The 23,316-nt window shown below is 43.3% G+C and overlaps 1 protein-coding gene and 2 long non-coding RNA genes across 3 annotated transcripts in view; 2 read left to right on the forward strand and 1 right to left on the reverse strand.

Annotated features, from left to right (window-relative positions):
* The first annotated feature begins 1,725 nt into the window (after nucleotides 1-1,725).
* Nucleotides 1,726-8,699, forward strand: LOC116997986. Its single transcript, XR_004418282.1, has 2 exons — nucleotides 1,726-1,944; nucleotides 5,115-8,699. It is a non-coding gene; the product is annotated as an uncharacterized LOC116997986 (long non-coding RNA).
* LOC122149408 lies at nucleotides 7,906-12,090 on the reverse strand. The gene is made up of 2 exons (XR_006163008.1): nucleotides 10,170-12,090; nucleotides 7,906-8,635 (listed from the first exon to the last, which is right to left on the reverse strand). It is a non-coding gene; the product is annotated as an uncharacterized LOC122149408 (long non-coding RNA).
* Nucleotides 12,091-13,473: 1,383 nt separating this feature from the next.
* The window catches only part of ARID4A (AT-rich interaction domain 4A), a 45,796-nt gene continuing 35,953 nt past the window's right edge, over nucleotides 13,474-23,316 (forward strand). Inside the window, exons 1-5 of the mRNA XM_033062943.2 lie at nucleotides 13,474-13,550; nucleotides 14,154-14,215; nucleotides 15,422-15,532; nucleotides 17,856-17,921; nucleotides 18,809-18,899. Of these exons, the coding sequence (XP_032918834.1) occupies nucleotides 14,210-14,215; nucleotides 15,422-15,532; nucleotides 17,856-17,921; nucleotides 18,809-18,899 (274 nt within the window). The 5' untranslated portion in view covers nucleotides 13,474-13,550; nucleotides 14,154-14,209. The remainder of the gene's footprint in view (nucleotides 13,551-14,153; nucleotides 14,216-15,421; nucleotides 15,533-17,855; nucleotides 17,922-18,808; nucleotides 18,900-23,316) is intronic.

The following is a 23,316-nucleotide window of genomic DNA, read 5'->3' on the forward strand; positions in this document are numbered from 1 at the left end:
GCCTGGGCTTAGTGGAAGAGTAGGAGAAATTACAAACTAATTCAATTTAAAACAGTGCTTGTGTTAAGTTCTAAAGCTGTGAGATCTATTAAGCAATGTAATTGAAATTAATGCTTGAAGAGCCAAACTATTTTTAAGCTGTTTTATTCAGCTGTAGTTTTTTAACATACTTCTGAACCAGCTTCATCAATTGTTGACCTTTCCAGAAGTTAAAAACAAGCTTTGCTGCTGTCATTCCCCACTCCTTAGGAAAACTGGGAACTGCCTGTTCTAGTCACTTCAGAGTTTTGAAGCAGCAGGTTGGATGGGGCTGGGAACACCCTGGGCTGGTGGAAGGTGACCCTGACATGACAAGGGAGTGCAGTGAGCTGACCTGTGCGGTCCATTCTTACCCCTATGGTTCTGTTCACCACCTTACAACTCAGTTAAAACTGAAGTCTTGCTTGTACATGCAGGTAAAATCCTGATGGCCCTGCAAATCTAAAATGCGTATTTGTGTAATGAATCAAACTCCTCATGTTCACCAGCCCCTAAACCAGGTTTATTTTTATGGAGATAGTTTGGAAAATAGCTGGCCTTCTCCAGTCTCCTTTGTACCAGGATGACAAAGCACAGGTTCTACTTTTAGTGACAGGGGAAGGCCAGCAGAGAGCGATGGCTCCTGGCTGTGTCAGCTGAGGCTGCCTGAGCTCCTGCTGGGCCAGATGGGGCCAGTCTGAGCCAGCTCTTCATGGCCAGGACAGGCAGCCTCCTTCAGTGCCTCCTCCGGAGGCAGCAGTAACAGCTGCTGCACTGAGTCAGCCTGGAGTTGTGAGTTCCAGGGCTCCAGACTGAATTTACTACTGCAGTTTCCTGCTGACTCAGCTCTTTGAGTCAGGCCAGCACCAGTCAGGAAATTCCTCAGTAGCACCTTAAAGCATCAGCTGAGGCTGCTCTGCCACTCCCTGGCTATGGCAGCAGGAAGTACCTGCTTCTCTTCTTTTTGTCTTGATTCTGTTCTAAAACCACACAATGTTCTGAGTTGGAAAGGACCCACAAGGATCATCACAGCCAGGATCAAAACTCATGAGCTTGGTGTTTTTAGCACCATGCTGTAACCTGCTGAAGGGAAACTGAAAGGTGTCCTGGTGTGTGACTACACCCACCCTCCACCCCTCTAATCCTTCCAGTGACAGCCATTCACAGTTAGGGACAGGAACTGTGACAACACTCAGATTTCAGGATACAGTGAGAAGAGCAGGTACCAGCTGTGTGTATTTAAAAGACAAAATTGAAGGAATATGAAGAGATAAGAGGTAGGTGCACAGCCACCTACTTGCTTATCTAAAATTTCCAAGTAATTACTTCTTGGAGAACATGGCAATCTGAAAAGCTCCTTTGAGGATCAACACTGAATTTTTCTATACCTTTTCACAGCAAGTAAAAAATTCCATGAAAAGCAATTTCAAGAGGCTGTGGATAGCAGGACAGGCAAAGTGCTGCCCAGTGTCTTGCCTGTCATGGCAAAATTTAGTTAAACAACACCTAGATGATTATGACTGTCAGGTTATTTTCCAAATTTAATCATTAATTTATCAGAGTATAGACTCAGCCTGTTGATGAAAATTTTATGGTAAGGAGAAAAACCTTTTATTTCCACTGACTGCAGATAGGGAAAGAACAAAAATGAGCATTAGAAGGTGAGAAATCTGGTTTTGTTTTTTTTTTTTAGGGGGGTGGGGGCAGTGTCAAAGAGGAAAAAGGCAGGAAAATACTAAACAAGCTACTTTAATACTGACATTGCCCTTTACTTTAGAAACAGAAAGCCAGCAGAATTCTTTTTGATCATAGGTTCAGCATTGCTGTCTCTTGTCAACAAGGCCCAAGAAGTTTAGAATAGAGTTCTAGCCCAGAGAGACTCATTCCAGCAGAGAAACTACTGCAACTCCCGTGACAGCTATTTTTGTAAGTTCCATGAGACAACCACACTGTATTTAACAAGTAATTTACTAATTTTAGTTATTTAAAAATTAACTACAGTAAATTCACGAATACAAGCCGCACTGACTATAAGCCGCATCTCTGGGTGTTGGCAAATATTTTGGTTTTTGTCCATAGATAAGCCGCACACGAATATAAGCCGCTCTGTCGTTCGCAGCGAGGACCCGCGTGCAATTATTAACAGAACGGCGGGAGGGCGGGGTTTACTGGCTGAGCTAAGGCTGTGCAGGCTCGGCCCGCTAGGGGCCGCTGACAGGGCCAGATTGCCCAGCCCGGTGCTGCAGCTCGGGGCTGACCGCCGCTGCCCCTGGGCTCGGTCACCCCGGGTCGGCGCTGCCCCGCGGTGGCAGGCAGGGACGGAGCTTCCCCTGCTCCTACGGCAGCGGCGGCGGGCGGGGACGGAGCTTTCCCGCGCCCGTGGCGCCGGCGGCGGGCAGGGACGGAGTTTCCCCGCTCCTGCCGCGGCGGCGGCGGGCGGGGACAAAGCACCCCGTCGGCTCCCCGAGCCGCGGCAATGGCTTGCGCGGGGCTCCCGTCGGCTCCCCGGGCCACAGCAATGGCGGCGCGCGCTTCCCCCCTCTCCTCCCCGGGCCGCGGTAGGGGCGGCCCGGGTCCCCCCTCTCCTCCCCGGGCCGCGGTAGGGGGGGCCCGGGTCCCCCCTCTCCTCCCCGGGCCGCGGTAGGGGCGGCCCGGGTCCCCCCCCCCCTCCCCCGGCCGCGGTAGGGCCGGCCCGGGTCCCCCCTCTCCTCCCCGAGCTGCAGCAATGGCGGCGCCGGGCCCCCCCCCCCCGTCTCTCCCCTGGGCTGTGGCAGAGGAGGAAAGAGAGCTCTCCCGCCTCTCTCCCCGCCCCCCGTTCTGCCTACACGGAGACAGGCTCCACCCGCGGTGCAACAAAGTAGCGATTTGTAACAATCGCAAAATGCCGACTTTGCAGCTGCTCGGCTCAGCACTCTGGCAGGCACTTCTGAGGTTGTATTAGCCGCTCCTGATTATTAGCCGCATTTCCGGTTTAGGAGCAAAATCTTAGTCAAATTGGTGCGGCTTGTATTCGTGAAATTACTGTAATTACAGTAGTGCACTAGCCATCATGTTTCACTAATTTAGTGCACAGCTGATAGAATGCACAGAAACTTCAATGAGTTTTGCTACTGAGAAATATTTACTTGTTGCTATGTCAAACAGTGAAGTTGAGCAGGGGAGGAAATCTTTAGAAAAATAAGGAAGTAGCTACTTATGGCCACACTGACCAAATAAAGAACAAAAAATGCAGTGGGACAGCAAAGCACAAATAAACTTTAATTAAATGTTGAGGACATCTTTTCTAAGTATATAGAGCTGTCTGAGGGAAATCACTTGGTAAATAAGCTCCAAAGCTCCAGAAGGGCTCAAGCTGGATCTGCAATTGTTATTTTAGGCAACAACTAGATCTGTTCCAGAACAAGTGAAAGTAATATTAAATTGCAAACAACCAAAAAGATTACATTTAGCAGAGGCTCTGTTTTAATTACAGGATTAGGGGAAAACAAATCTGGCTGTTATAGATACTCCCATATCCTGCAGGCTTAAACAACATCTAAGGACAGGAGTTTGATTTAAGCCCAGAGAACAACACCTGATCAGGCAGCTGAACAAAGGTTTGAAAGGCAGCATGCATTCCTACTGCATTAAGGCTTGGATCCCTAAAATTAAAATTAGCTTTTCTAGCTGGCTTGAAAATGGTCAATTATAACTTCAGTGTAACTAAAATATGGAAATGCTTTGCAAGGCAAACAAATGGCAGGGTGAAATCTTCTGAATTAGAGATTGGAGCAAGAGGTGATTCCAGAGTCTTGCTTGGGTTATTTCTGCCCAAAGCACTGGGAAGTTTCAGATCTAAAGATAGCAGAAAAGCAGCACTGCTTGCTTCAGGCTCCACAATTAACCTACTTTGTCCTACTCTGGCCATTTATGGGAACACATAATACAGCAGAAAGTTAAATACCCACTTGGAATGCATAACTCCAGTTCTTGCCATGCTGAAACACTTCATGCTCAGGGTTTCCATGGTTTATTCTTGCTTAAGACCCAAAGCACAGGGCCTGAACAGAAGAGCAGGAAGCAGAGTGTACAGCCCAAGTCATCCCTTAGCTCACAGTCATCCCTCCACCCAAGGAGTGTTTTAGAAGTGCAGATCCAACAATGACTCAAGAGTAGCCTGTTCAGTAAGATGTTTCCTCCTGAAGTCTCACACATCCACTGGCTGTTACTCAGCACCTGATGAATCACTGCTCTGCTGTTTATTAAGGCTGGATATGTCACATTCCTTGTTACAATTATTTAGTCAGCAAGGCCACATACAGCAGAGAATTAAGAAGGGGACTGGGTGAACCGTGGGTGACAAATTACAAAACAATAGGCTCCAGTCTCCATGACTGCACCAGGGCACATCTTAGAATATGAAAATGCACTTGCAGAGTTCAAAAAGCAAGTTTAGCCTATTGCATCAAGATAATTAATTTTATGCTACTTTAATATGGCCATAAAAGTTACTGGCTTGGATAATATCCTCTTTACAACTGCTAGTGCTGCTGATGAAATGATGGCAAGATTATTAGAAGTAACCCATATGTGAAATTTCCTGTGTGGCAGATATCCATGAAGCCATCTCCAAAAGAAATAGTACTCATCTGTATTTGGTGCTGACTCTCAGAAAGGAAACATTCCAAGCAGAATGTGTCTCATGCAGATCTGAAGTATGCCAAGCATTGGGTCATTCATTTGTAACTTCTCATCACCAAAAATAGCTCCATGGCCTGAGGTTAAAGCCCCACATGCTGAGAGTGTGACTGTCCATGTGGATGCAGCACTGCTTGGGATGCTCTCTGCCTGTGCAGTCCCAGGCACCCTTAAGGAAGGAGATTTGGAATAACTCCAGGGCTGTTTTGCAAGTCTCTTCCTGAAGATAAAACCACAGCCATAGAAGGGAACGTAAAACAGTGAATTCAAAAATGCATCTTAGCGTGACCTTAAAATGAAATACACAGCTTAAAGATTGCCAAGAGACAAACAGTTTTGATTGTCATGACAATTCTGATGTGTAACTGCACCAAAAATACAGCAGAGTCTGTTCTCTCCCCCTCATTTTTTTCTTTCAGTCGCATGTCTGTAAGACAAGGACCAGCTTTTCCTCTGCCCACCAGTTTTTTCAAGTTGCATGCAGCAAGGAAGTTACTTCAGAGCTATTCTGAGATACCAACTGCTTGAAACTTTCTTTTATAGAGCATCTTGCTGCCTATTATGTGCAATTACCCAGAGTTGCAGAAAACAAGTGGCAGCACAGTTAAGTCTTGCCTTAGTGTAAATACATTCTAGTATTTTAGAACACAGGATCTACAACCAAGCTCAAACCAAGTCTCCTATTTCCAGATGGATGCAGCCACCCCCACACAGTGCTCTTTCATCTTCAGTACATTGCTATTAAAGGACTCTGAAACAGTTGTTTAAAAATGGGTCTTACGAGTTGCTGTGCCAACCAAAAATGGACAACTAGAGTGAAGCAGGCAGCAGCATCACACAGTTTGTACTCCAAACACATGCATATCTTCAGGAAAAAAACTGAAATCCCCTGAAGTCTCCCCTAAAAACAGTGTAGGAACTGCCCACTGAAAATACCATTTTAGGCAAACTGATAAAACAAGCCAATGGAGGGCTCAGAAAGAACATGGTGTGCTTTACTGCTGCATAAAATTAGATATAATTTGGTACACATATTGTCTGCATATCCAAAATCAGTCATTAGGATTCCAGTTTCATCAGATGAAGAGCAGGTTCAATTATAGTGAGTTCACCCAAAACCAGATGCATTCCAAACACACACACCTCCTCAAAACCCACCCACGTGATGCCTGAATCTTTGTAAGTTAAATTTTATCTTTGTTGGGATTTTAGAAAAGCAGGAAATCTGCTCCTTTCATTAGATTCAGAAAGCACAGAGAGCTGTCACATGAGACTGCATTAACAGGTGACAAGAGCAGCACAGGAAGCACCAGCTACTTTAGCAGCAAGCTCAAAGCTCAGTTTCAATTCTAACCCCAGGTGTTTCCACAGTCAACAAAGCCCACCAAGTGAGAGCCTATTTCCCCCCAAACACTTTCCTATGTACACCAGGAATAGAAACAAATCTGAAATGCTGTTTGAGGCAGAACCAAAATGTAGCTAAATGTGTTTTCCATCAGCTGGTTTAACAAGCAAGCTAAGCACTTGTGTCTGCCCTCACACCAGTGTATCCTGTGGTGCTGCTTGCAAGGAGATGACAGATCACTCCCACAAAGGCATCTTCCATTGATCCAGAATAATAAAACCCCCTAAAAAGCCATGTATTTTGCTCTGTCAGAGTTCTGAATGTCACACAACACAGTTCTGTTTATAGCTGCAGCTAATGAGGTGACACTACACAGGAGCACTGCAGCGCACATCCCTGAAGGTACAAACTCCTGCAAACATCACAGTCTGCCAATTAATTCACAGGTTAAGTGGTGATGGGGCAGCCAACTCCCTGACCACCTGGAAATGAGCTACCTGGAATAATAACCTCCAGAAGACAGACAAATGAAAAACAGCTTTGGGAAAAGATGGCTGAGCAGGAAAAGAATTCAGAATTTAATCACTGGCTGAACTGTAGATCTTCACCACCAGCAGCTACCTACAGCTCTAAACATTTAATCCAAAAGACCAAGGGCATGAATACTTTTAAGTAAGAATCAATACTGACCAACTGCAGCCTTGTTAGCTGAGGCTGAAAAGCAAATTAACCTGCAGTGATTTGGACAAGCAAAAGCTCTGGGTAAAAGGCCATGTAACCACTGCCCTGAGCAGCTTTCTTCTGCTGAGCAGCCGTGCTGCTGCTTCCCTCTTTGTGCCAGGCTGGTAGTGACACAGACAGCAGTGTCACACACACTTCAGGGACACACACAGTGCTTCTGGAGGGTTACAAGGAAGGACTGGGACTCCTGAGCCTGCTGAATCATGTTGCTCTACACTCTGCATCTGTAACAATAAATTATTTTAATCACCAGCTTATCAGTGCTGGCAAGTCTGAGACACCCCTATTCTGGCAGGTGCAGCATGTCCAAGGACTCACCATCAGTGTTAGAACCCTGCTCTTTATCTCCACAAGTATGGAAAGATGCATTTTAGTAAAAATCTGAACTCTGCAAGCCACTTGCACAAGCTTTTTCAGACACTGGTATATGACAGCATGGCTCACAAGAGCTTTATTTCCTTCTTGTACTTTTTTACATGGCTACTACTGCAGCAAAAGTCTACCAGGAAGCAGTGGGGAAAAAAAAATCATTCTGAGATATAAACTAGCAACAGGTAGGATAAAAGGATAAACAGGCAAGATTCTTACTTCAGATTGCCCATGACAGATCACTCCAACTACCAAAAAACAAGAAGATCCTGAATCTAACACAGGTAGAAAAATGAATCCAGCCAGCCTTAGCTCTCTATACCAAAGTAAAACACCCATTTCAGCTCTCCAGTGTCAGCAGCAACTCACATCTTGGCTATGGGCAGCATTAGACACCCTTCAGTAAACATTTACTCCCAGTGTGGTATCACAAAAAGCTGAAAAAGTGACCACACTGTTGCTACAAAGTAGATCTTAGAAGTTAAATATTTACAGAGAAGTATCTTCTATTTCAGCATCTTAAAAGACTGCAACAAGGTTCTTCAAATACAACATGCAGAACTTCAAAGACTTTTTCTCCTGTTGCTTTTCACAGCAATGAAATCAGTAATTGCCCCTCCCAAACCCACATGGGTTTTGCTTTCAAGTTTACCCTGCACATTTGATTTACACGGGAGTTTACTAAAGCAGCAGTAATTATAAACTAGAGATGTGACTTTGTTAGGAAGAATACAGACTACTCAGAGATTCAGGTGTAGGTTTAAATGTTTTCCATTTAAGTTTATTTCAAGCATATAAAATGTATTTAATCTGTAGATGGGTAACTGACTCTATTTACTGACAAAACCACTCCTTCAATCCTGTAAAAAATTTTTTTCTCTCCTTAAAAAAATCAAAATTTTCACAGATAAAGAATTTAAATCAGGAATAAGGTTTACACCTCAGAAGCCAGGAGAACAGGCTGCATGGTGCAGAGATAATTTGGAAGCCAGTTAAAAAGCATAGGGATTTAAAAAATTTAAGTTTACAACAGTGGAAAGGTTGATGCACTGATCATGCACTGTGTACATGCACAGGATACATTTGTGGTGCTAACCACTGTCTGGTGCCTGCCATGAAAAATGTTATTCAGAAAACCTGAAAGAGAACTAATGACAGGTAGATGTAAAGATCTGATCCTTCCCCTTTACTGCTGGCATTCAGTGTTGTTTTGAAAAATATGTAAGAACACTCCTTCAGCAGCCCTGTGAGCACTGCTACCCAGAACAGTAACTAAATTCTCATTAGACTTCAAGCACCTACTTCAAGTTTTGAAAGACAGGCTGATCACTTGATTGCAGGTGATGACAGAATGCTTTGCCACATTTAAATTAAAGCTGCTGCACAAATCTTCAGCTTCCCTGCAGTGCTGTGCAGTTGTTTTGCAACACTGCATGACTTCCCCAGGACAGCTGCAACTATCGTCCCCAATGTGAACCTGCAGTCCTGAGAAATAATACAAGAAATTCAGTGTATTTGTAATCAAATTCTGTATTATTAGACATCAAAATAGAAATTAAACATCTATATTCAGATAACTTAACACCATGTGCCAAAAGATGCAGAAACTGGCTTTAGAATCCAGGCTTAAGTAAACCCTGGCAATAAGCAATAATTCCTAAATTAGCCAACATTAACATTTGATACAAATATGTCAGCTATCATAAAATTACATACCAGAAAGAATAAAAATAGCCTCTTACAACACAGCTCTTGTTCTGTCCAAACACAAGATTACCAAATCAGTCTTAAAACAAGGAACATTTTCTGTCTGGCATTAACAGACTGCCTGATAGATGTTACAGCTCACGGGCTGGGGGGAAGCAGCAGCTCCCTCAGCTGAGAGCTGAAAAGCACAACGAAGTCTGGGCATGGTTTAGTCAGGAAAAATGGAGCTGCTCCTCCCTGGAAATCATTGAGGCTGCTGCCAAGAGCTTGGCCAGCTGAGCACAGATCACTTCACTGGTGTTACTGGGAAAAGCAACTACAAAGTGAGTATTACTTCTGCAGAGCTGATACAGAAATCCCAATCCTGAGATTTTTCTCACACAATTATTTCTGACAGTGCTCTCTACATCATAAATATTTTCATCATTACTCATGTCCAGAAGATACTGCACTGCTGCAAAACATCCCCAGAGCAGATCCAAGAAATCAGCACTGAACTTCAGTGGAGAGAATGCATCAATTCAGGCTGCCTGAGGGCTGCCAGGCTTTGTGTCCTTTCCAGTGGGAACCCCCACAAGGCAGTGATTGAAATCAGCATGAAGTTATGTTTGAATAATTAAATGTCCATTTTCTGAACTTGAGGACAGGAATGTCCCAGAGCTGGGGAAAACATAAGTAAGCATTTAATATTAACAGGTTGCATTCAAGTTGGTTTGGTTTTTTTCCCTTCTCTCACACGATTATAAAAATGAAGGAACTTAATGCTGATTGTGCTGCACGGTTAAACTATTTTCTCCATAACCAGGAAAGGTTTGATCTTCCATTTTTATAAACCAGTTGTTACTGGCTGAAGTTTTTTGCAGTCATCCTCATATTTATTGAGATTTTTTTTCTCTTTATACCTACACTTCACAATTTCAACTGCTCTTCTGAGCACTTTACAATCATTTTAAGTTTGTGGGAAGCATGTGACCTTAATTTGTACAGAAATACTGCAGTTCCACATAGAGGATCTGCAAATGTGTTGCCTACTTAACTAGAGAACAAACATCAAAGAGAAGAGCATTAAAAAAAGAACACTAGAAACAGAAATAAATGCTACAAGTTTCCTGAACAACTGCAAAGTCTTGACAGAGTAGCACTGTGCTTCACTAAATAGAAAGCAGCTCTCTGTTAAAATAACATCCAATATTTTTAATATTTCTACAGTATTTTGGCTGCAATTGTACATACATTCTGAGTTTTTATCTACAAAAAAATCCAGTATGTCAAGAGCAGTATGTGATGACTGAACAGAATAAAACCATCTTACTTATCCCAGAAATCTTTTTCCTTTATCTGTGATCTGAAGGAAGCCACGTGATACATTCAACAGTTACTCTGCTGTTCTTATAAAGAGACCTGTAAGACACAGACATTCCTAAATTTGCTTTTTCTTATCAAGTGCCACATGTATGGAAGACTTTGGGCAAGATTTCTGTATATTCTGCAACTAATGCACCAAACACATTTTCAAGGGTTTAAGTGTATTATTTTTACTAATTTACTTACAGCCATCACTTAGAATTCCATGTGACCAATGACCAGTGTCATGCTTAGAGTGCCTTAATGCTTTTAATTGTTTTTAAATTAAGAAGCCTTTAATTTGCTCAAGTTAAGCCTCAAATGTATTTCCCCAGGCAAATCTCCCATGCTGCATCTACAAGACCTTTGGTACTAACAAAGTACAGATAAAACAAGAACTGCTGCTTTGAACAGTGATCTAAAAATGAAATGTTTCTCCCTCACAGCATGTATGTTTACAAAGAGATTAGATACTAAAGTGACTTACTGTGATTGTCCCACTCTAGAGCTTCTCAGCTGTTAGTTTGGTGCAGTTAACACAGCAGGCCATGATAAAGGCTCACCTAAGTGACCTCCACTGCTCATTTCTTCCACTCCTTTCCACAGCTGCCCTGTAAGGGTTTGCACAGGGGGATGGGGCACAGTGCAAAGATCCAGCACAGCCAGCGTGGCTTCAAGTTTCAGGGCTGCTTAACAATGACATTTAGGACACAAAATACCACCACCACACAGCAACTCTTGAGTCCTGAAGTTCCTATTCCAATGAAAAAATATTTAAACCAAAATTAAGACTTTTTTCCTGCCTTGCCAAAAGCACAGTGTTCTCATTCTATGACAACAGACATCATCCCTAAGCTGTGTGAGACCATTTGTGCTGTGCTGCCCACTGGGCATTCTCAGCTGCTTAAAATACCATAAAAGAACAAGTCACCTCTCCTGCTCACTGGCTATACAGAAATAAAGTCCTGCTCACAGCAGCTCGGTGGGTGATGTGCCATGAGCCTCCTAATTGTGCTGGCTGTAACAGCTACATCCACAGGGGCTGGATTTTTATGCTAGAAATCAGAAACAAGACTGATTAGTTTAATCACAAACTGGTATTTATTGAATGGTTCTACACTCAGTACAGAGATACAAACCGTGCCTCAGGAAAGCTCACAATCCAAGGCAGGATTTGCCCGACAGATTCCACAGAGAGATCAGACATTCAAACAGAATTTTGGAACTTCTGTTAACATTTAGGTCAGAGAATGGTTTGGGTTGCAAGGAATCTTAAAAACATCATCCAATTCAAACCCCCCTGGCACAGGCAGGGACAGATTCCACTGTCCCAGGGTGCTCCAAGCCCTGTCCAACCTGGCCTTGGACACTTCCAGGGATCCAGGAGCAGCCACAGCCTCTGTGTGCACCCTGTGCCAGGGCCTGCCCACCCTTTACAGCCAGGAACTTCCTCCTCATGTGGGAGCTCAAGCTGCTCTCAGTCACTGCAAAGCCATTCCCCCCTGTCCTGTCACTGCATGCCCTTGTCCAAAGTCCCTCTCCAGGTCTCTTGGAGGTTCCCCTCAGGTACTCTGTAGTTTATCTACTGCATAAAGCAGAACTACAGACAGAATCAGAGCTCCCTCAACCTTCAGACATTTTGTAGAGACCCTCAACCCTCTTTATACTTACAACCCAGATCTGTCAGAATTCCAGACCTTTCCTCTATGCCAGGCCTTGCCTGCACTCAATTCCAAATAAGTTTTGTGTACTTTGTGCATTATTAAACCTTCAGAGCTTACCTGTACATACACCCCTGCTCACTGAACTCTCTAGAGAACTCTCAAAAAAAGACCAAAAAAAAAAAAAAAAAAAAAACCCACAAAAACAAATAAAAAACCCTTAAACCCAAAACCAAACCAAACAAAAAAAAAAACCCCAAACAAAAATAACTCAAAAAACCCAAACAAACAAATAAACTAAAAACAAAACAAAACACCCCAAAAGCCACCTTCAAAACAGAACTTACATGGGAACTGTACCTACATTAACCATATATTTCTGTCAAATAAACACAATTATCCCCCTACTATTGCTTTAGGTAGTCCTGAGAGATGCCTTCCAGCTCACAGGGAGCACTGTCAAACAGATGCTCATCACTCTGGAATAAAAATTATGGATCAGTTACTTCAGAATAAAAATTATGTATTACTATATACCACAGAACAAATTCTGTATAATATATCCAAATGTCAAACTAACGTTAAAACGTATGGTTTTATCACAGCTTCCGCCTGTAACTCCTACTTATTCAGATCAAACTCGTCCCTAAACCAAACTTTCTCAAAGGACCCTGACAGGTGCAGGGATCCCGCACCTCCAGGACCACACACTACAACCTCCCCACACGGCTCCCACAAAAATCCCTCAGCCTCCTCCACGCTGGATCCCTGTCCTTGCCGCCTCTTCCTGCAGAGGGAACCGTGGGGAAGCGCTCGAGCAGCAGAGCCGCCCGCGTTCCCTCCCCACACGCGTCACGGGGATGATGAAGGGCGGCGGAGCTGCGCCCTCCCCCGCGGGAAGGCGGCGCGGGCCGGCAGCCCCTACCTGCACCCCGGCTGCGTCTCTGTGGGGCGCTCGGGCCGCTCCGGCGGCTCCGCGCCCTCACGGCGGGCGGTCCCGGCGCCTCCATGGCGGCCGCTCCACTTCCGGCTCCGGCCGGGCCCGCTCTGCGCCATCGCCGCCGCAAGCAGAGCCACCGCCAACACCCAGCGACGGGGTCATACCGCCGGGAAGAGACGCAGTGCCGCCTCAGCGGACCTCAGGATGAGCCTCGCGGCCGCTCCCTCCTCCGAGCTCACGGGCGCTCCCGCTCCTCCCTCTTCCCGCGGCCTAAAATGGGAAAGAGCCGCGCACAAAATGGCGCCTGCGACGCCGCGGCCGCCGCGCCTGCGCTCCTCGCGCCCCGGCTCCGCCCCCACCGCCACCGCCGCCGTCCCGCCCCCGCCCCGTCCTTCCCCCTCCCTCCCGCCCGTCCCGCCCCGAGCCAATCACATCACGCCGTTGCCCTTCCGGTCCCCTCCGCCGGCCAATCCCGTGCGCCCGGGGCCGCGCCGCGGCCCAATGGGGGTGCTGTCCGCGGCGGCCCAATGCGCGCGGGGCGTCGGGGCGGCGGCCAATGGGAGCGGCCCCGCTCCCGCCGCTTGTTTATTGGGGCTCGCGCTGCGGCGCGGGGCGGGTCCGCGCGCGCGGGGGGGGGAGGGGGGCGGGAGAGAGGGGGGGGCGGAGCGGGGGCCGCGCTCAGCCGGGGCCGCCGCCGTCTGCGGAGGGGCCCGGGCGGCGCGGGGGCTGCGGAACGAGGAGTTCGCAGGTAGGAAGGGACGCGCGAGGAGGAGGAAGAGAAGGAGGAAGAGGAGGCGGCGACGGTGGTGGCGGTGGCGGAGTTGCAGCTGCCGCGCCACCGTCCCGGGGGAGGGGACGCGAAGCGGCTCCGGGAGCTGCGCTTTAAACCCCCCCCGCCTCCCCTCCCCCGCCCTGGGGAAGCGCACGGGCGCGCGCGCCGCCCCCCTCACGGAGCGGGACCCCCGGGACCGGGACCCCCGAACTCTGTCCCGGTATCCCCGGGATCGGCCCCCGCGCTCCCTGGGCCGGGGGGCTGCGGCGCTGCCCCGGGCTGCGCGAGGCACAAGTCCGGCAGGAGGAGAGGGCCCGGTGGGGCCGCGGAAAGTTGCGAGGGGGCCGGGGCAGGGTGGGGGGCGGCGGCCCCTGAGCCCCGCGGAGCAAATGGCGACGTGACACACACCGAGCGCGGGGCCGCCCGGCGGGAAGCGGCGGCCGCGCTCCCTCGGCGCGGCCGGGACGGGCGGCGGCTCCTTCCCTCCGTCCCTCCCTCCGCCTTCCCCGGGCTCCCCCCGCCGCCCCTCGCGGGGAGCCCCGCGCTCAGCCCTCAGCCTCCCCCGCTCTTGTTTTGCAGTGTTTCCCGTGCAAGGAGAAGTCCTGGAGCTGGAATCGCTCACATAACCCTTAAAGATGAAGGTAGGCGGCTCCGGCGGGAGCGGGGATCGCCGCCCTGCTCGCCCGGCGCTCTGGAGATTTCATTTTTAATCGCTCTCCGTCTGGGCACGGCAGCGCTGGGAGAACGCGGGGTCGGTGCGTGCTGTGAGTGCTGCTCCTGCTCCCCGGCGAGGTGCAGGTGATTTAAAGCTCTCACCGCCGTGCAGGAGCGCTCGGAACATCCTCATCGCCTCGGAGTTGTTGTTGTTGTCCTTCGGGCTCCCGTCTTTAAACGCTTCCTGTATCAGCAGCTGCTATGGCAAGTTTGCAAAACCACAGCTTTTGTCCCGCCTTTGCTGTTGCCGGTTTGCTCGGTACAAAGGCTCAACAATTGCAGTATGATTTACAAAACTTTTCCTTTTCCCTTTGGAGTTGAATGAAATACCGAATTTTAAGAAAAAAACCCACATGCATCCCGGTTTATTTTAGATTCTGCACCATTTCCTGTCTTTTCGATGTGATAATTTTGTCCTTGTTTATCAGCTGCAATGAGGACAGTAAAGTGAAATGTTGAGTATTAAAGTCCAGGTTAAGGAGAACGTGATGAATATTTCTCTTGAAAAATGGACAGGCAATTAGGTTTTGATAAGGCATTCCAGGAAAGAAAAATGCTTGTTAATAGCTGTTTAAGAGATAGCAACAGATTTCTCTAGAGGTCTCCTTTTAGTCACCAGGAAAGAAATCCTATATATAGAATGTTATAGACTTAATTGTAAGTGTTGGGATGACACTGATCTCAAACATTTAAAATAATCTGTGCTATTGAATTGCTTATAGCTGAAAAAATACAGCTGTCTGTTCTATTGCCTTTTTGCAGTTGAAGTGTTTTCCTTTTGTATAGAAACTACTAGAATTAATAGTTACTCCTTAACTTTTCTGCCCTTTTTATGAGCAGATCTCCCAGGTATCAATGAATGCCCTCAAAAACATTTGTGGGAGAAGCTGACAATGAACTGACAGGAGGCGTGTGTCAACATCAGTGACAAACCAAAACTTCCTGGAACTTGTTTGTTGGGTTTTCTTTTTCCCTTTTGAAGAACTCTGTGATGGCAATCTTGAGGACAGGCACTGTTTATCAGTTAAAAGTCAACAGGTTCAAAAGTCTGGGTGTAAAATGAAATACACAGTGATGCAGCTGTAACTATAAATAAGAGCTAAAGTTTGGGTTTGTGTTTTTGTTTCCTCCAGGCAGCAGATGAGCCTGCCTACCTGACAGTGGGGACTGATGTCAGTGCCAAGTACCGTGGTGCCTTCTGTGAGGCAAAGATTAAGACGGTGAAAAGGCTTGTGAAAGTCAAGGTAAGCGTGCTGGGGCTGCTGCTCGTTTTGGGAAAGCTTTGTGCTGAAAGGGCTGTCACAGGAGATCCTGCTCCTGAAGATCAGAAAGCCTTCATCACTTCACTGTGTGAATTTTAAACAGCACTTAAGTGTTTTTGGTGGTTTTTTTATATTTTGTTATTTGGTTTTTCATTTATTTATTTATTTAGGGGGAAATGTTGGGATTTTCTTATATTTTTTTTAATGAGATGCTGGAACAAAAATAAGGTTTCTTGCTCCTTCTTTCCTGACTGCATTTGTCTTCTGTTTTCAAATGCATCAGTTTCCCAGCAATAAGTTTTGATGTCACAGGTACAGGATTATGGCTTTACATGAATAATAAGGAGTGAGAGCAATCTCTTCAGAAGAAAAAGTTCCATTTCATACCAAGTGACAGTCTCACTTTTGCAGTTTGGAACTGAAAAGGCAGTGCAAAAATAAGTCAACAGCAAGAGAGATGGCAATAATTTCTTTCTTAGGTTTTAGTAATTCCCAGGGTAATATTTAATTTTTGAGCATCTTGATTCAGCTTCTAAAGCAGCATGCCCTGGCTGTAGCTGAATTTCTGTGCATGGAGAGTTTTGGCACATAGTAGTCATTCACATTTGGAGTGCTTTTGCCAAAACAACCAAAAGAAAAGTTGTCATTTTGGTGTTGTAACACTGTTGTAAATGCCACTATGTGAGAATAAGAATAGAACATTGTTAAATGCAAGTTAAAACTGAAAGTAAATACAGAACTTGTTGTTCTTCCTTGTCTTGTCAAAGTATTCCCACTTCCTACTTTAGTCTCTGCTGTCCAAGATATGTAAATAAAGCATTAGTGACCCCAAATCCCCAACAAATTGAGGTGAAAGCTGCTTTTTGTAGCTATACATCCAAGCTTTTGTGTGCTTCCATGCTTAGATCAAGTAGAACAAGCCTCTTCAGTTACATATATAAATCCTGTCACTTTATCAGAGTGCTTTTCATCAATAGAAAAAAATGTAATTCAGATACTGGAGTCTTTTGCCTGCTCTTAATGAGTACTTAGAGAAATTTATGGTGTTCTTTGAAATCTGTGTTAATGAGAAGCTCTGTAGGAAGCAGCATGCAGGTCTGACAAGCTTGATTTTGTCTGCATCTTTGGTCTGGTGGAGTATTTAGCCTGTTAATAGGTAGGAGTTTCTTTTTCTCATTAGAATCAGATGCTTTATTACTCCACGATAACATTTGGAATTACACGAGGCTGCTGTGACTTGGTGGAAATTCCTGTCGCTGGCTCTCAATTATATTTTAACAATAGCAGTTTTAACAAGCTAAGCCTGATACTGTAATTAAGAGTGTGTAGGCACACCCTGGCACGCTTGCCAAGAGTGTAAAGAGTCCAAAACGTCCTGTAACCTTTTCCTGAGCAGCAGGACAACCTGTATTCATCCCTCTGCAATTTTTGTTTTCAGTTTTATATCAACATAAAGTGCATTTTTAACCTGAATGTATGTTATATACTGATGGTGTTTTGGCATGCTCCTGGTGTTGTGTTTATAAATACAGCTACAGTGTAGTCTGTGCTTGGAGGATAATTGGGGGAGCCAGAAAACTGGACATCATTATCAAAGCAAGCTCCTGGAACTTCTGGTTGCTGAAAACAAATAGAAATTATGGAATTTTTAAAATTAAACTGCACAGGCTGATGTTCACTCTGTTTCCTCATTGTTCCCTTCTAGAATGTAGAATTTTAAAGGGAAAAGCAATGTTTACTTACACTGTAACTGATCCTTATTTTCATCACTTTGGAAGTGTTCCACATCTTTGCCATAAAAACTTGCTCAAGGCAGCAGAAATGCTGTTTTCATGGCCAGTTTGGCGATTTTTTGTTCCATTTTTAATAAAGAGAGGTTTTTATTTTGGTTGTAGTTTAGTATTTAAAGTGTTGTCTGTGAAATGCTACACTTGAATCAGAGAGAAGAAAAAACACAGCTTAATCTTCTCACCTGGAACCCAATTCCAGGTTTGCCCTGGATTGTGTCAAATTTTAAACTCAGATAAAAATGTATTTTCTTTGCTTTGGAGTGATTGATGTTTGATTTGCCCTGTTCTTTAATAATGACGTTTCAAATTAAAAATTAAATGTGATACTTGAGGCTTCCTGTCAGTAAAACTGGCCATGCCAAGTGTTTTCTGTGAACAGTAACATTTGAGTTTATTTGATAAGCTGAATGTGGATAATAAGGTTTATATATATATTTATATGCATTTTCTTGTGGTTTTTTTGTGTGTTGTTAAAAAATAACATGCATATTAAAATGTTCACTAATATCTTTCAGGTGGTCTTGAAAGGGGATAACTCAACTCAGTTAGTGCAAGATGACCAAGTCAAAGGACCTCTAAGAGTATGTATATTGCATGCCTTCTTTTGGTAATCACAGAAATTACTAAAAGTCTTAAAGTTTGATGGTGTTTAGGTGGTACCTGTTCCTCAGGATTGAAATCAACAGAAAGAGGTTCATCACTTTAGATGAGATGGGTTCTAAGGAATTAGTCTTAATTTTTGTAGATATTTATGTTTCTCTGTGTGGTGTACTGGGTATGCAGTTTTGCCTGCACAGGGACTTTTTATCTTCTCATAAGATACAAAACTTCTTATAAATAATTAAATGTTGAAACTCCTTAGAAGTAATTAACAACTTGAGTGCCAAGCCACGTTCAAACCCATTAGACAAGAGTAAATACAATTACTCAGTGTTTTAGAATAGTTGATGTATTTTATGTAAAAATGTTTATTTGTATTTTCATTCTGTTTAACAGTTGTGAGCTAAAATGCAGAGCTGTGCTATAAACACTGAATGCAAATAGAGTTTTTCAGAGAAGGTCATCTTGCTTGTATTTGTCTTTCTGTGTTGCTCCTGCAGGAATACCAAGGCTGCTACTGAAATTCTCGTCTAGCTGACAGTAGAACTGTGTTTAAAATACAAGAAAGAGTAGCAATTAAATGATTATCACTAATGAATTGATGACTTTTAGATATTGGCCTTCTCTTTCTTGAGGTGCTGAAGTCATGCTTAGGTGTTTTGAGTTTCTCAGTGCTTTAATGTCTACCTGCAGTTCAGCCATGTTGCTGAAGGACCTTTCTTACCTGCACAGTAACTAAACTTTCAAAGCAGCATTTAGCTAAACTGAGCCTTAAAAAGTAAATCTGGCTTGCTGGGAGGATTAATGTATTTTTCTCAATTTTCTGAGTGTGGGCTTCCAGGTAACCTTGAGCTGCTCCTTGTTGCAGGTTGGAGCAATGGTTGAAACCAAGATGCCTGATGGATCTTTTCAGGAAGCAGTTATCAGCAAGCTGACAGATGCCAGTTGGTACACTGTAGGTGAGTGGCCATGTTTCATTTATGGGCTGTAATCTTTGAACAATATATTTCTAATTATAGGTAACAATGTCAGTAATTACATCTTGTATTACATGATCTGAGATAGTTTTTAGAGGAGACTTTTTTTTAAAGTTCTCCACATCTTGATTCCTTTTCCATTTCAAGCAGGATAATAATTGATGTTCAGGGAGGCTTTTGCACGAGTAATTGCAGGGTTGAATAATCAAGTTTTATTTGACACAATGTACCTGTAATGATAGCAGTTGCACTCACTGAAATTCAGAATCATTTCTGCAGATTTTAAGACATAAACCCTGTAAAATCATTCTTCCAGCTGCAAACTTGTGGTATGGAATGAATGACTGAAATATGAGCCTCCTTGCACTGTATGCAAGCTTGTACAGAAGGAACATGGATAGTATCAACAGAAGACAGAATCTTTCTTTTTGAGAGAAGAATCAACATGCCACATAAAAAAGGAAAAGAGGAGAATTTATTTATAATGTGAATAGCTGTTTGCTTTAATAAAATTTTCAAATAATGTTCTAAATTGAAATAGAAAACTACTTTTCTCCTCATATTGGAGGCTTATGTATTGAAAATAGAAAGTTCAGAATGCAGGGTCAGCAAAATATCAGTGTTGATCATTGTAAGAAAAATTTCTTTATTTTCAATAATTCTGATCTCCAGGTTTTTCAGAAACAGCTTTAAGAGCAGAAGGACAAAACTCAGCAACATTCAAGTAATAGTAGATAAGCATATATAAAAGGACAGTATTTGAATAGGAGAGCTTTGCAAGCACCCATCCTTTTTTTTCACAACTTTCTTACTGCAGTGGAGCCTTCTATTCCCTAATAGTTGCCTGGAAGGAACATGCTCCTGTTAATTGTCCTGTACATGCTACTCTTGGGCATTACTTTGGGGATTAGTGCTTGTAAATTTAAACTCTGTGTTTCTCATTAGCTGCCTTGGGTACCAAACATATTCAGCTTTACTTCATATTCTTCTATCCTCTCTTGAGGAGTCTTCTGTCCCATGGAGTCTTAATTATTTTGGTTCATTAACCCCTTTTTAAGATTGAAATAAGCTATTTTCATTAATTCAGTGTTTCCTTGGCAGTAGGTGAGGTTATGTTGTCTTTGGTGGGATCAGGATAAAGCTCTGCAGATAATTTAGAAGGATTTATCACTTTATGATTATTATTGTTAGTGAGTGCTTTAAGCTGGTTGACAAAGCTCACTGTTCTTTGCCTTTTTCTTCAGGATTATAACATTGCTGTAAAATTGTAGTGGATGTCAGGTCAGGGAGGAAAGGCAGGATTATTTTGGAGTGCAGAAGGTTTAAAATCTACTTAGTTTAGTACTATGATGTGACATACTCGAGGTAGAACATGGGACCTTTAACTTCTCACAGATTTTCTGAGGCTCTCTATTCTGTCACAGAAGTGGTAAGAAACAGTCTTGCACTAACCATTTAATGGTTTATGAGTTAGCATTTTAATTGGCGAACTCCTAACTTATTTCAGTTTTCAAATAGCACTTCCAGCTAATTCTGTTTGAATTTGGGCCAGAAGACATTTGTCTTCTTACATTTGACATGTGAACTTTAAATCCCTTGTTTGGGGGATGAGTTCTGTCTGTGTTTTCCTTTTTTTCTTGTTTATTTTCTTTTTTTTTTCCCTTTTCTTTTGAGCAGTGCATTTCTGCCAAAAATCTTGCAGGAAATTTGAACAGTGAATAAATGCTCTGCCCTGTATTAATGGATTGTTGTTTATATTTAACAACTTGTTGAACTCTCCCCAATTATGTGAGAGAGAAATCATGCATGCCATGATTTTTACTTCATACATTTATTAAAGTGCAATTCCTCAGAAATGAACCAACAGATTAATTAACTACTGTAATTTTCTTTCCCTAAATAATATTTTTTGACAGGCAGAATGGAGAAAATAAAATATGTTTTCCATATGCAAATGTATAAAAACTGCTAGGATTTTGTGAAAGTTTAGAGCTCAGGGGTTATTTAAGTAATCTTATATTGAATGAACGTGCAGAGCTGTTACATCACTTTAACTGTGAAAATACAATTGTAGTTGTTGGATTTAGGAACATTTTTGTTAGTTCTGTGTGGTGGATTTGCTTGTTGGAGTTGAAAGCACAGGTAACATTGACCAGAGTAAGCAGATCATCAAGTTTGCATCGTGGTTCTTGTGCAGTTAAAACTGGGAAAGTGTTCCAGGTTGAGTACAGGAATATTAACATGTGAAAAGTAAGCCTTGTCTTTAGCCTGCTGCTTCCATTGTGTTTTTGTAGAAAGTTTTGGATAGATATAAGGTGTATTTTTATGTTGCTGGTGAAGCAAGCAGTTGAATGGGTTACTTTTTAAAATCTGGTGAGTGTGCTGCTCCACAGCCTTCCTGACTGATGCAGTCACAGCTGAAGAGCTGAGAAGGAAGTGGATTAAAAGGCTCCAGGTTTACAGGAGGCCTTCCTGAACATTTTGAGATGGAAAGCTTGTATTTCAGTAGTTTGTGCATTTCCTTCACTATTTATTCTCTGTGTTATCTAACATCTCTTTTTTAGTGATCTCAAAACAAACTGATCTCTGGCTAGTGAAACCAGTAATACATCAGGCAAACATTTTCAGAGTATTAAATACAGATGTGTAAAAAATGCACCAGAACAAACTGCCTGCGTGTCTAGTGAGAAGTGATGTTCACTTTTGCATCAGTTTCTCTGTTTCATGTAGGGATGTAAAGGAGAAGTCACCTGAATAAACTTCGCTGTGGTCAATAAATTGAACCAGTGGAAGTGCTGAGTTTGCTATAACAAGCTGCTTTGCCACCACTGTAATGCAAGAGCCACAGTGATGATTAGTTTGTACTTCAGCACTATCTCCTGTCTATTAATGGTGTTCATGTACCCAGAATAAACAAGGATTTATTTTATCTTCAACAGAATCACTTTTTGACCTCTTTTTACATGATAATGATGTTACTCTATCCATGTAGTCCTATTGAACTTTTCAGCTGTGATTTGGAAATACTTCTGAAATTACCTTTGAAATTCAGCTTTTCAGTAGAAGCAAGGGAAGAAGCAAAAGCTGTTTGGAGTGGAAGTTTAAAAGTGTTTGGGAAATGTCACTGCACAAGGCACTCCTCAAATCCAAAGTGATGTGACACTAATAGGGGTTTAAGTTGTTGGGTTAACAAATGGCTCAGTTGGACCTGATGATTTTATTGAGTGATTCAATGATTTGATGATGTTTGTCTTTAGAATGCAGTTATCTAAACTGAACTTCCTTAATTTACAAATTACAAAGTGCTTCATTGATGCTTTTGAAGTGCTGAATATATTGTTAGGTGATAATTGCATAGAATTAAAATGGTCTGTCAGTCTGCTTTAGCTGAACAAGGTTTGAATTACAGTTTACTGAGTGTACCTTGCACCTGATTCTCTTTTAACTTTTAAAATGCTTCAGGTAAATACTAAAATAATGTCTGAAATGACTGAAAAACAAAGAAACCACAACCCAGACCACACCTTACAAAGTGCATACTTGTATTTTCCTTCTCTCACACTCTGCTTGGAGTCTTACAAGCATTACCAGAACTTCAGAAAACAGAAATCCTTATGTAGATGTCCTTGGAGGAAACACTTTTGTATCACTTCTGCACAGAACGAGAAGTGATGTAATAGATACAAAAAAGTGAGAAACAGGATTTCATTTGAGCAAGCATCCAGGAGTTGCTGTTAGAATGGGCTGGTTTATATTGCCCTGTCATCTCTCCTTTGGCAAAACTCAGGTCAGTAATCTGAGAGTGCTTAGGTCTCTTTTTATTTTGTAATATAATAATTTCTGCAACTTCAAACAAGATTAAACAAAACCAGATCAAATACATTGAGTCTTGTATTTTGCTAGGTAGAATAACTGAAAAGTGTTTCTAAAGAAAGAAATAAAAAATATTTATTGACCTTCAGTAATGTTTCCTCTGAAATGAGTAGGAATTAGGAGAGGGAAACAGTGAAAGGCCTTTGAAGTTTCTAGCAGACCTTGCTGTCAGTTATTAGGATTTTATGTACTGTTCAGCGTGAAAGGAATGGGATGCCTTACTTTTTGAGACTTTGCCTTTCAGATACTTCTGAGACAGCTCAGTGAGCCCCACAGCTCTGCTGGTGGCTTCTTCCTCTCGTAATCATGGTGGCAGTTTCCAGGAAATGCTGAGTTGAGTGTGTGCTGAGAGGAGTTAGAGCCCTGGCTGATTGTTCTGGGAATGAAGTGTAGTCTCAGCCACCAGCTGCCTCACTTCACCTTACTGTGGTGAGCTCATGGAAATTAAAGACACTGAGGGCTCAGTTTTAGTCACCTTGCATGTTCCATGGATTTTGAAAATTCCAGTTCATAATGTTGAGGATAT

Source organism: Catharus ustulatus, chromosome 6 (assembly GCF_009819885.2).
Source record: "Catharus ustulatus isolate bCatUst1 chromosome 6, bCatUst1.pri.v2, whole genome shotgun sequence".
Taxonomy (NCBI): domain Eukaryota; kingdom Metazoa; phylum Chordata; class Aves; order Passeriformes; family Turdidae; genus Catharus; species Catharus ustulatus.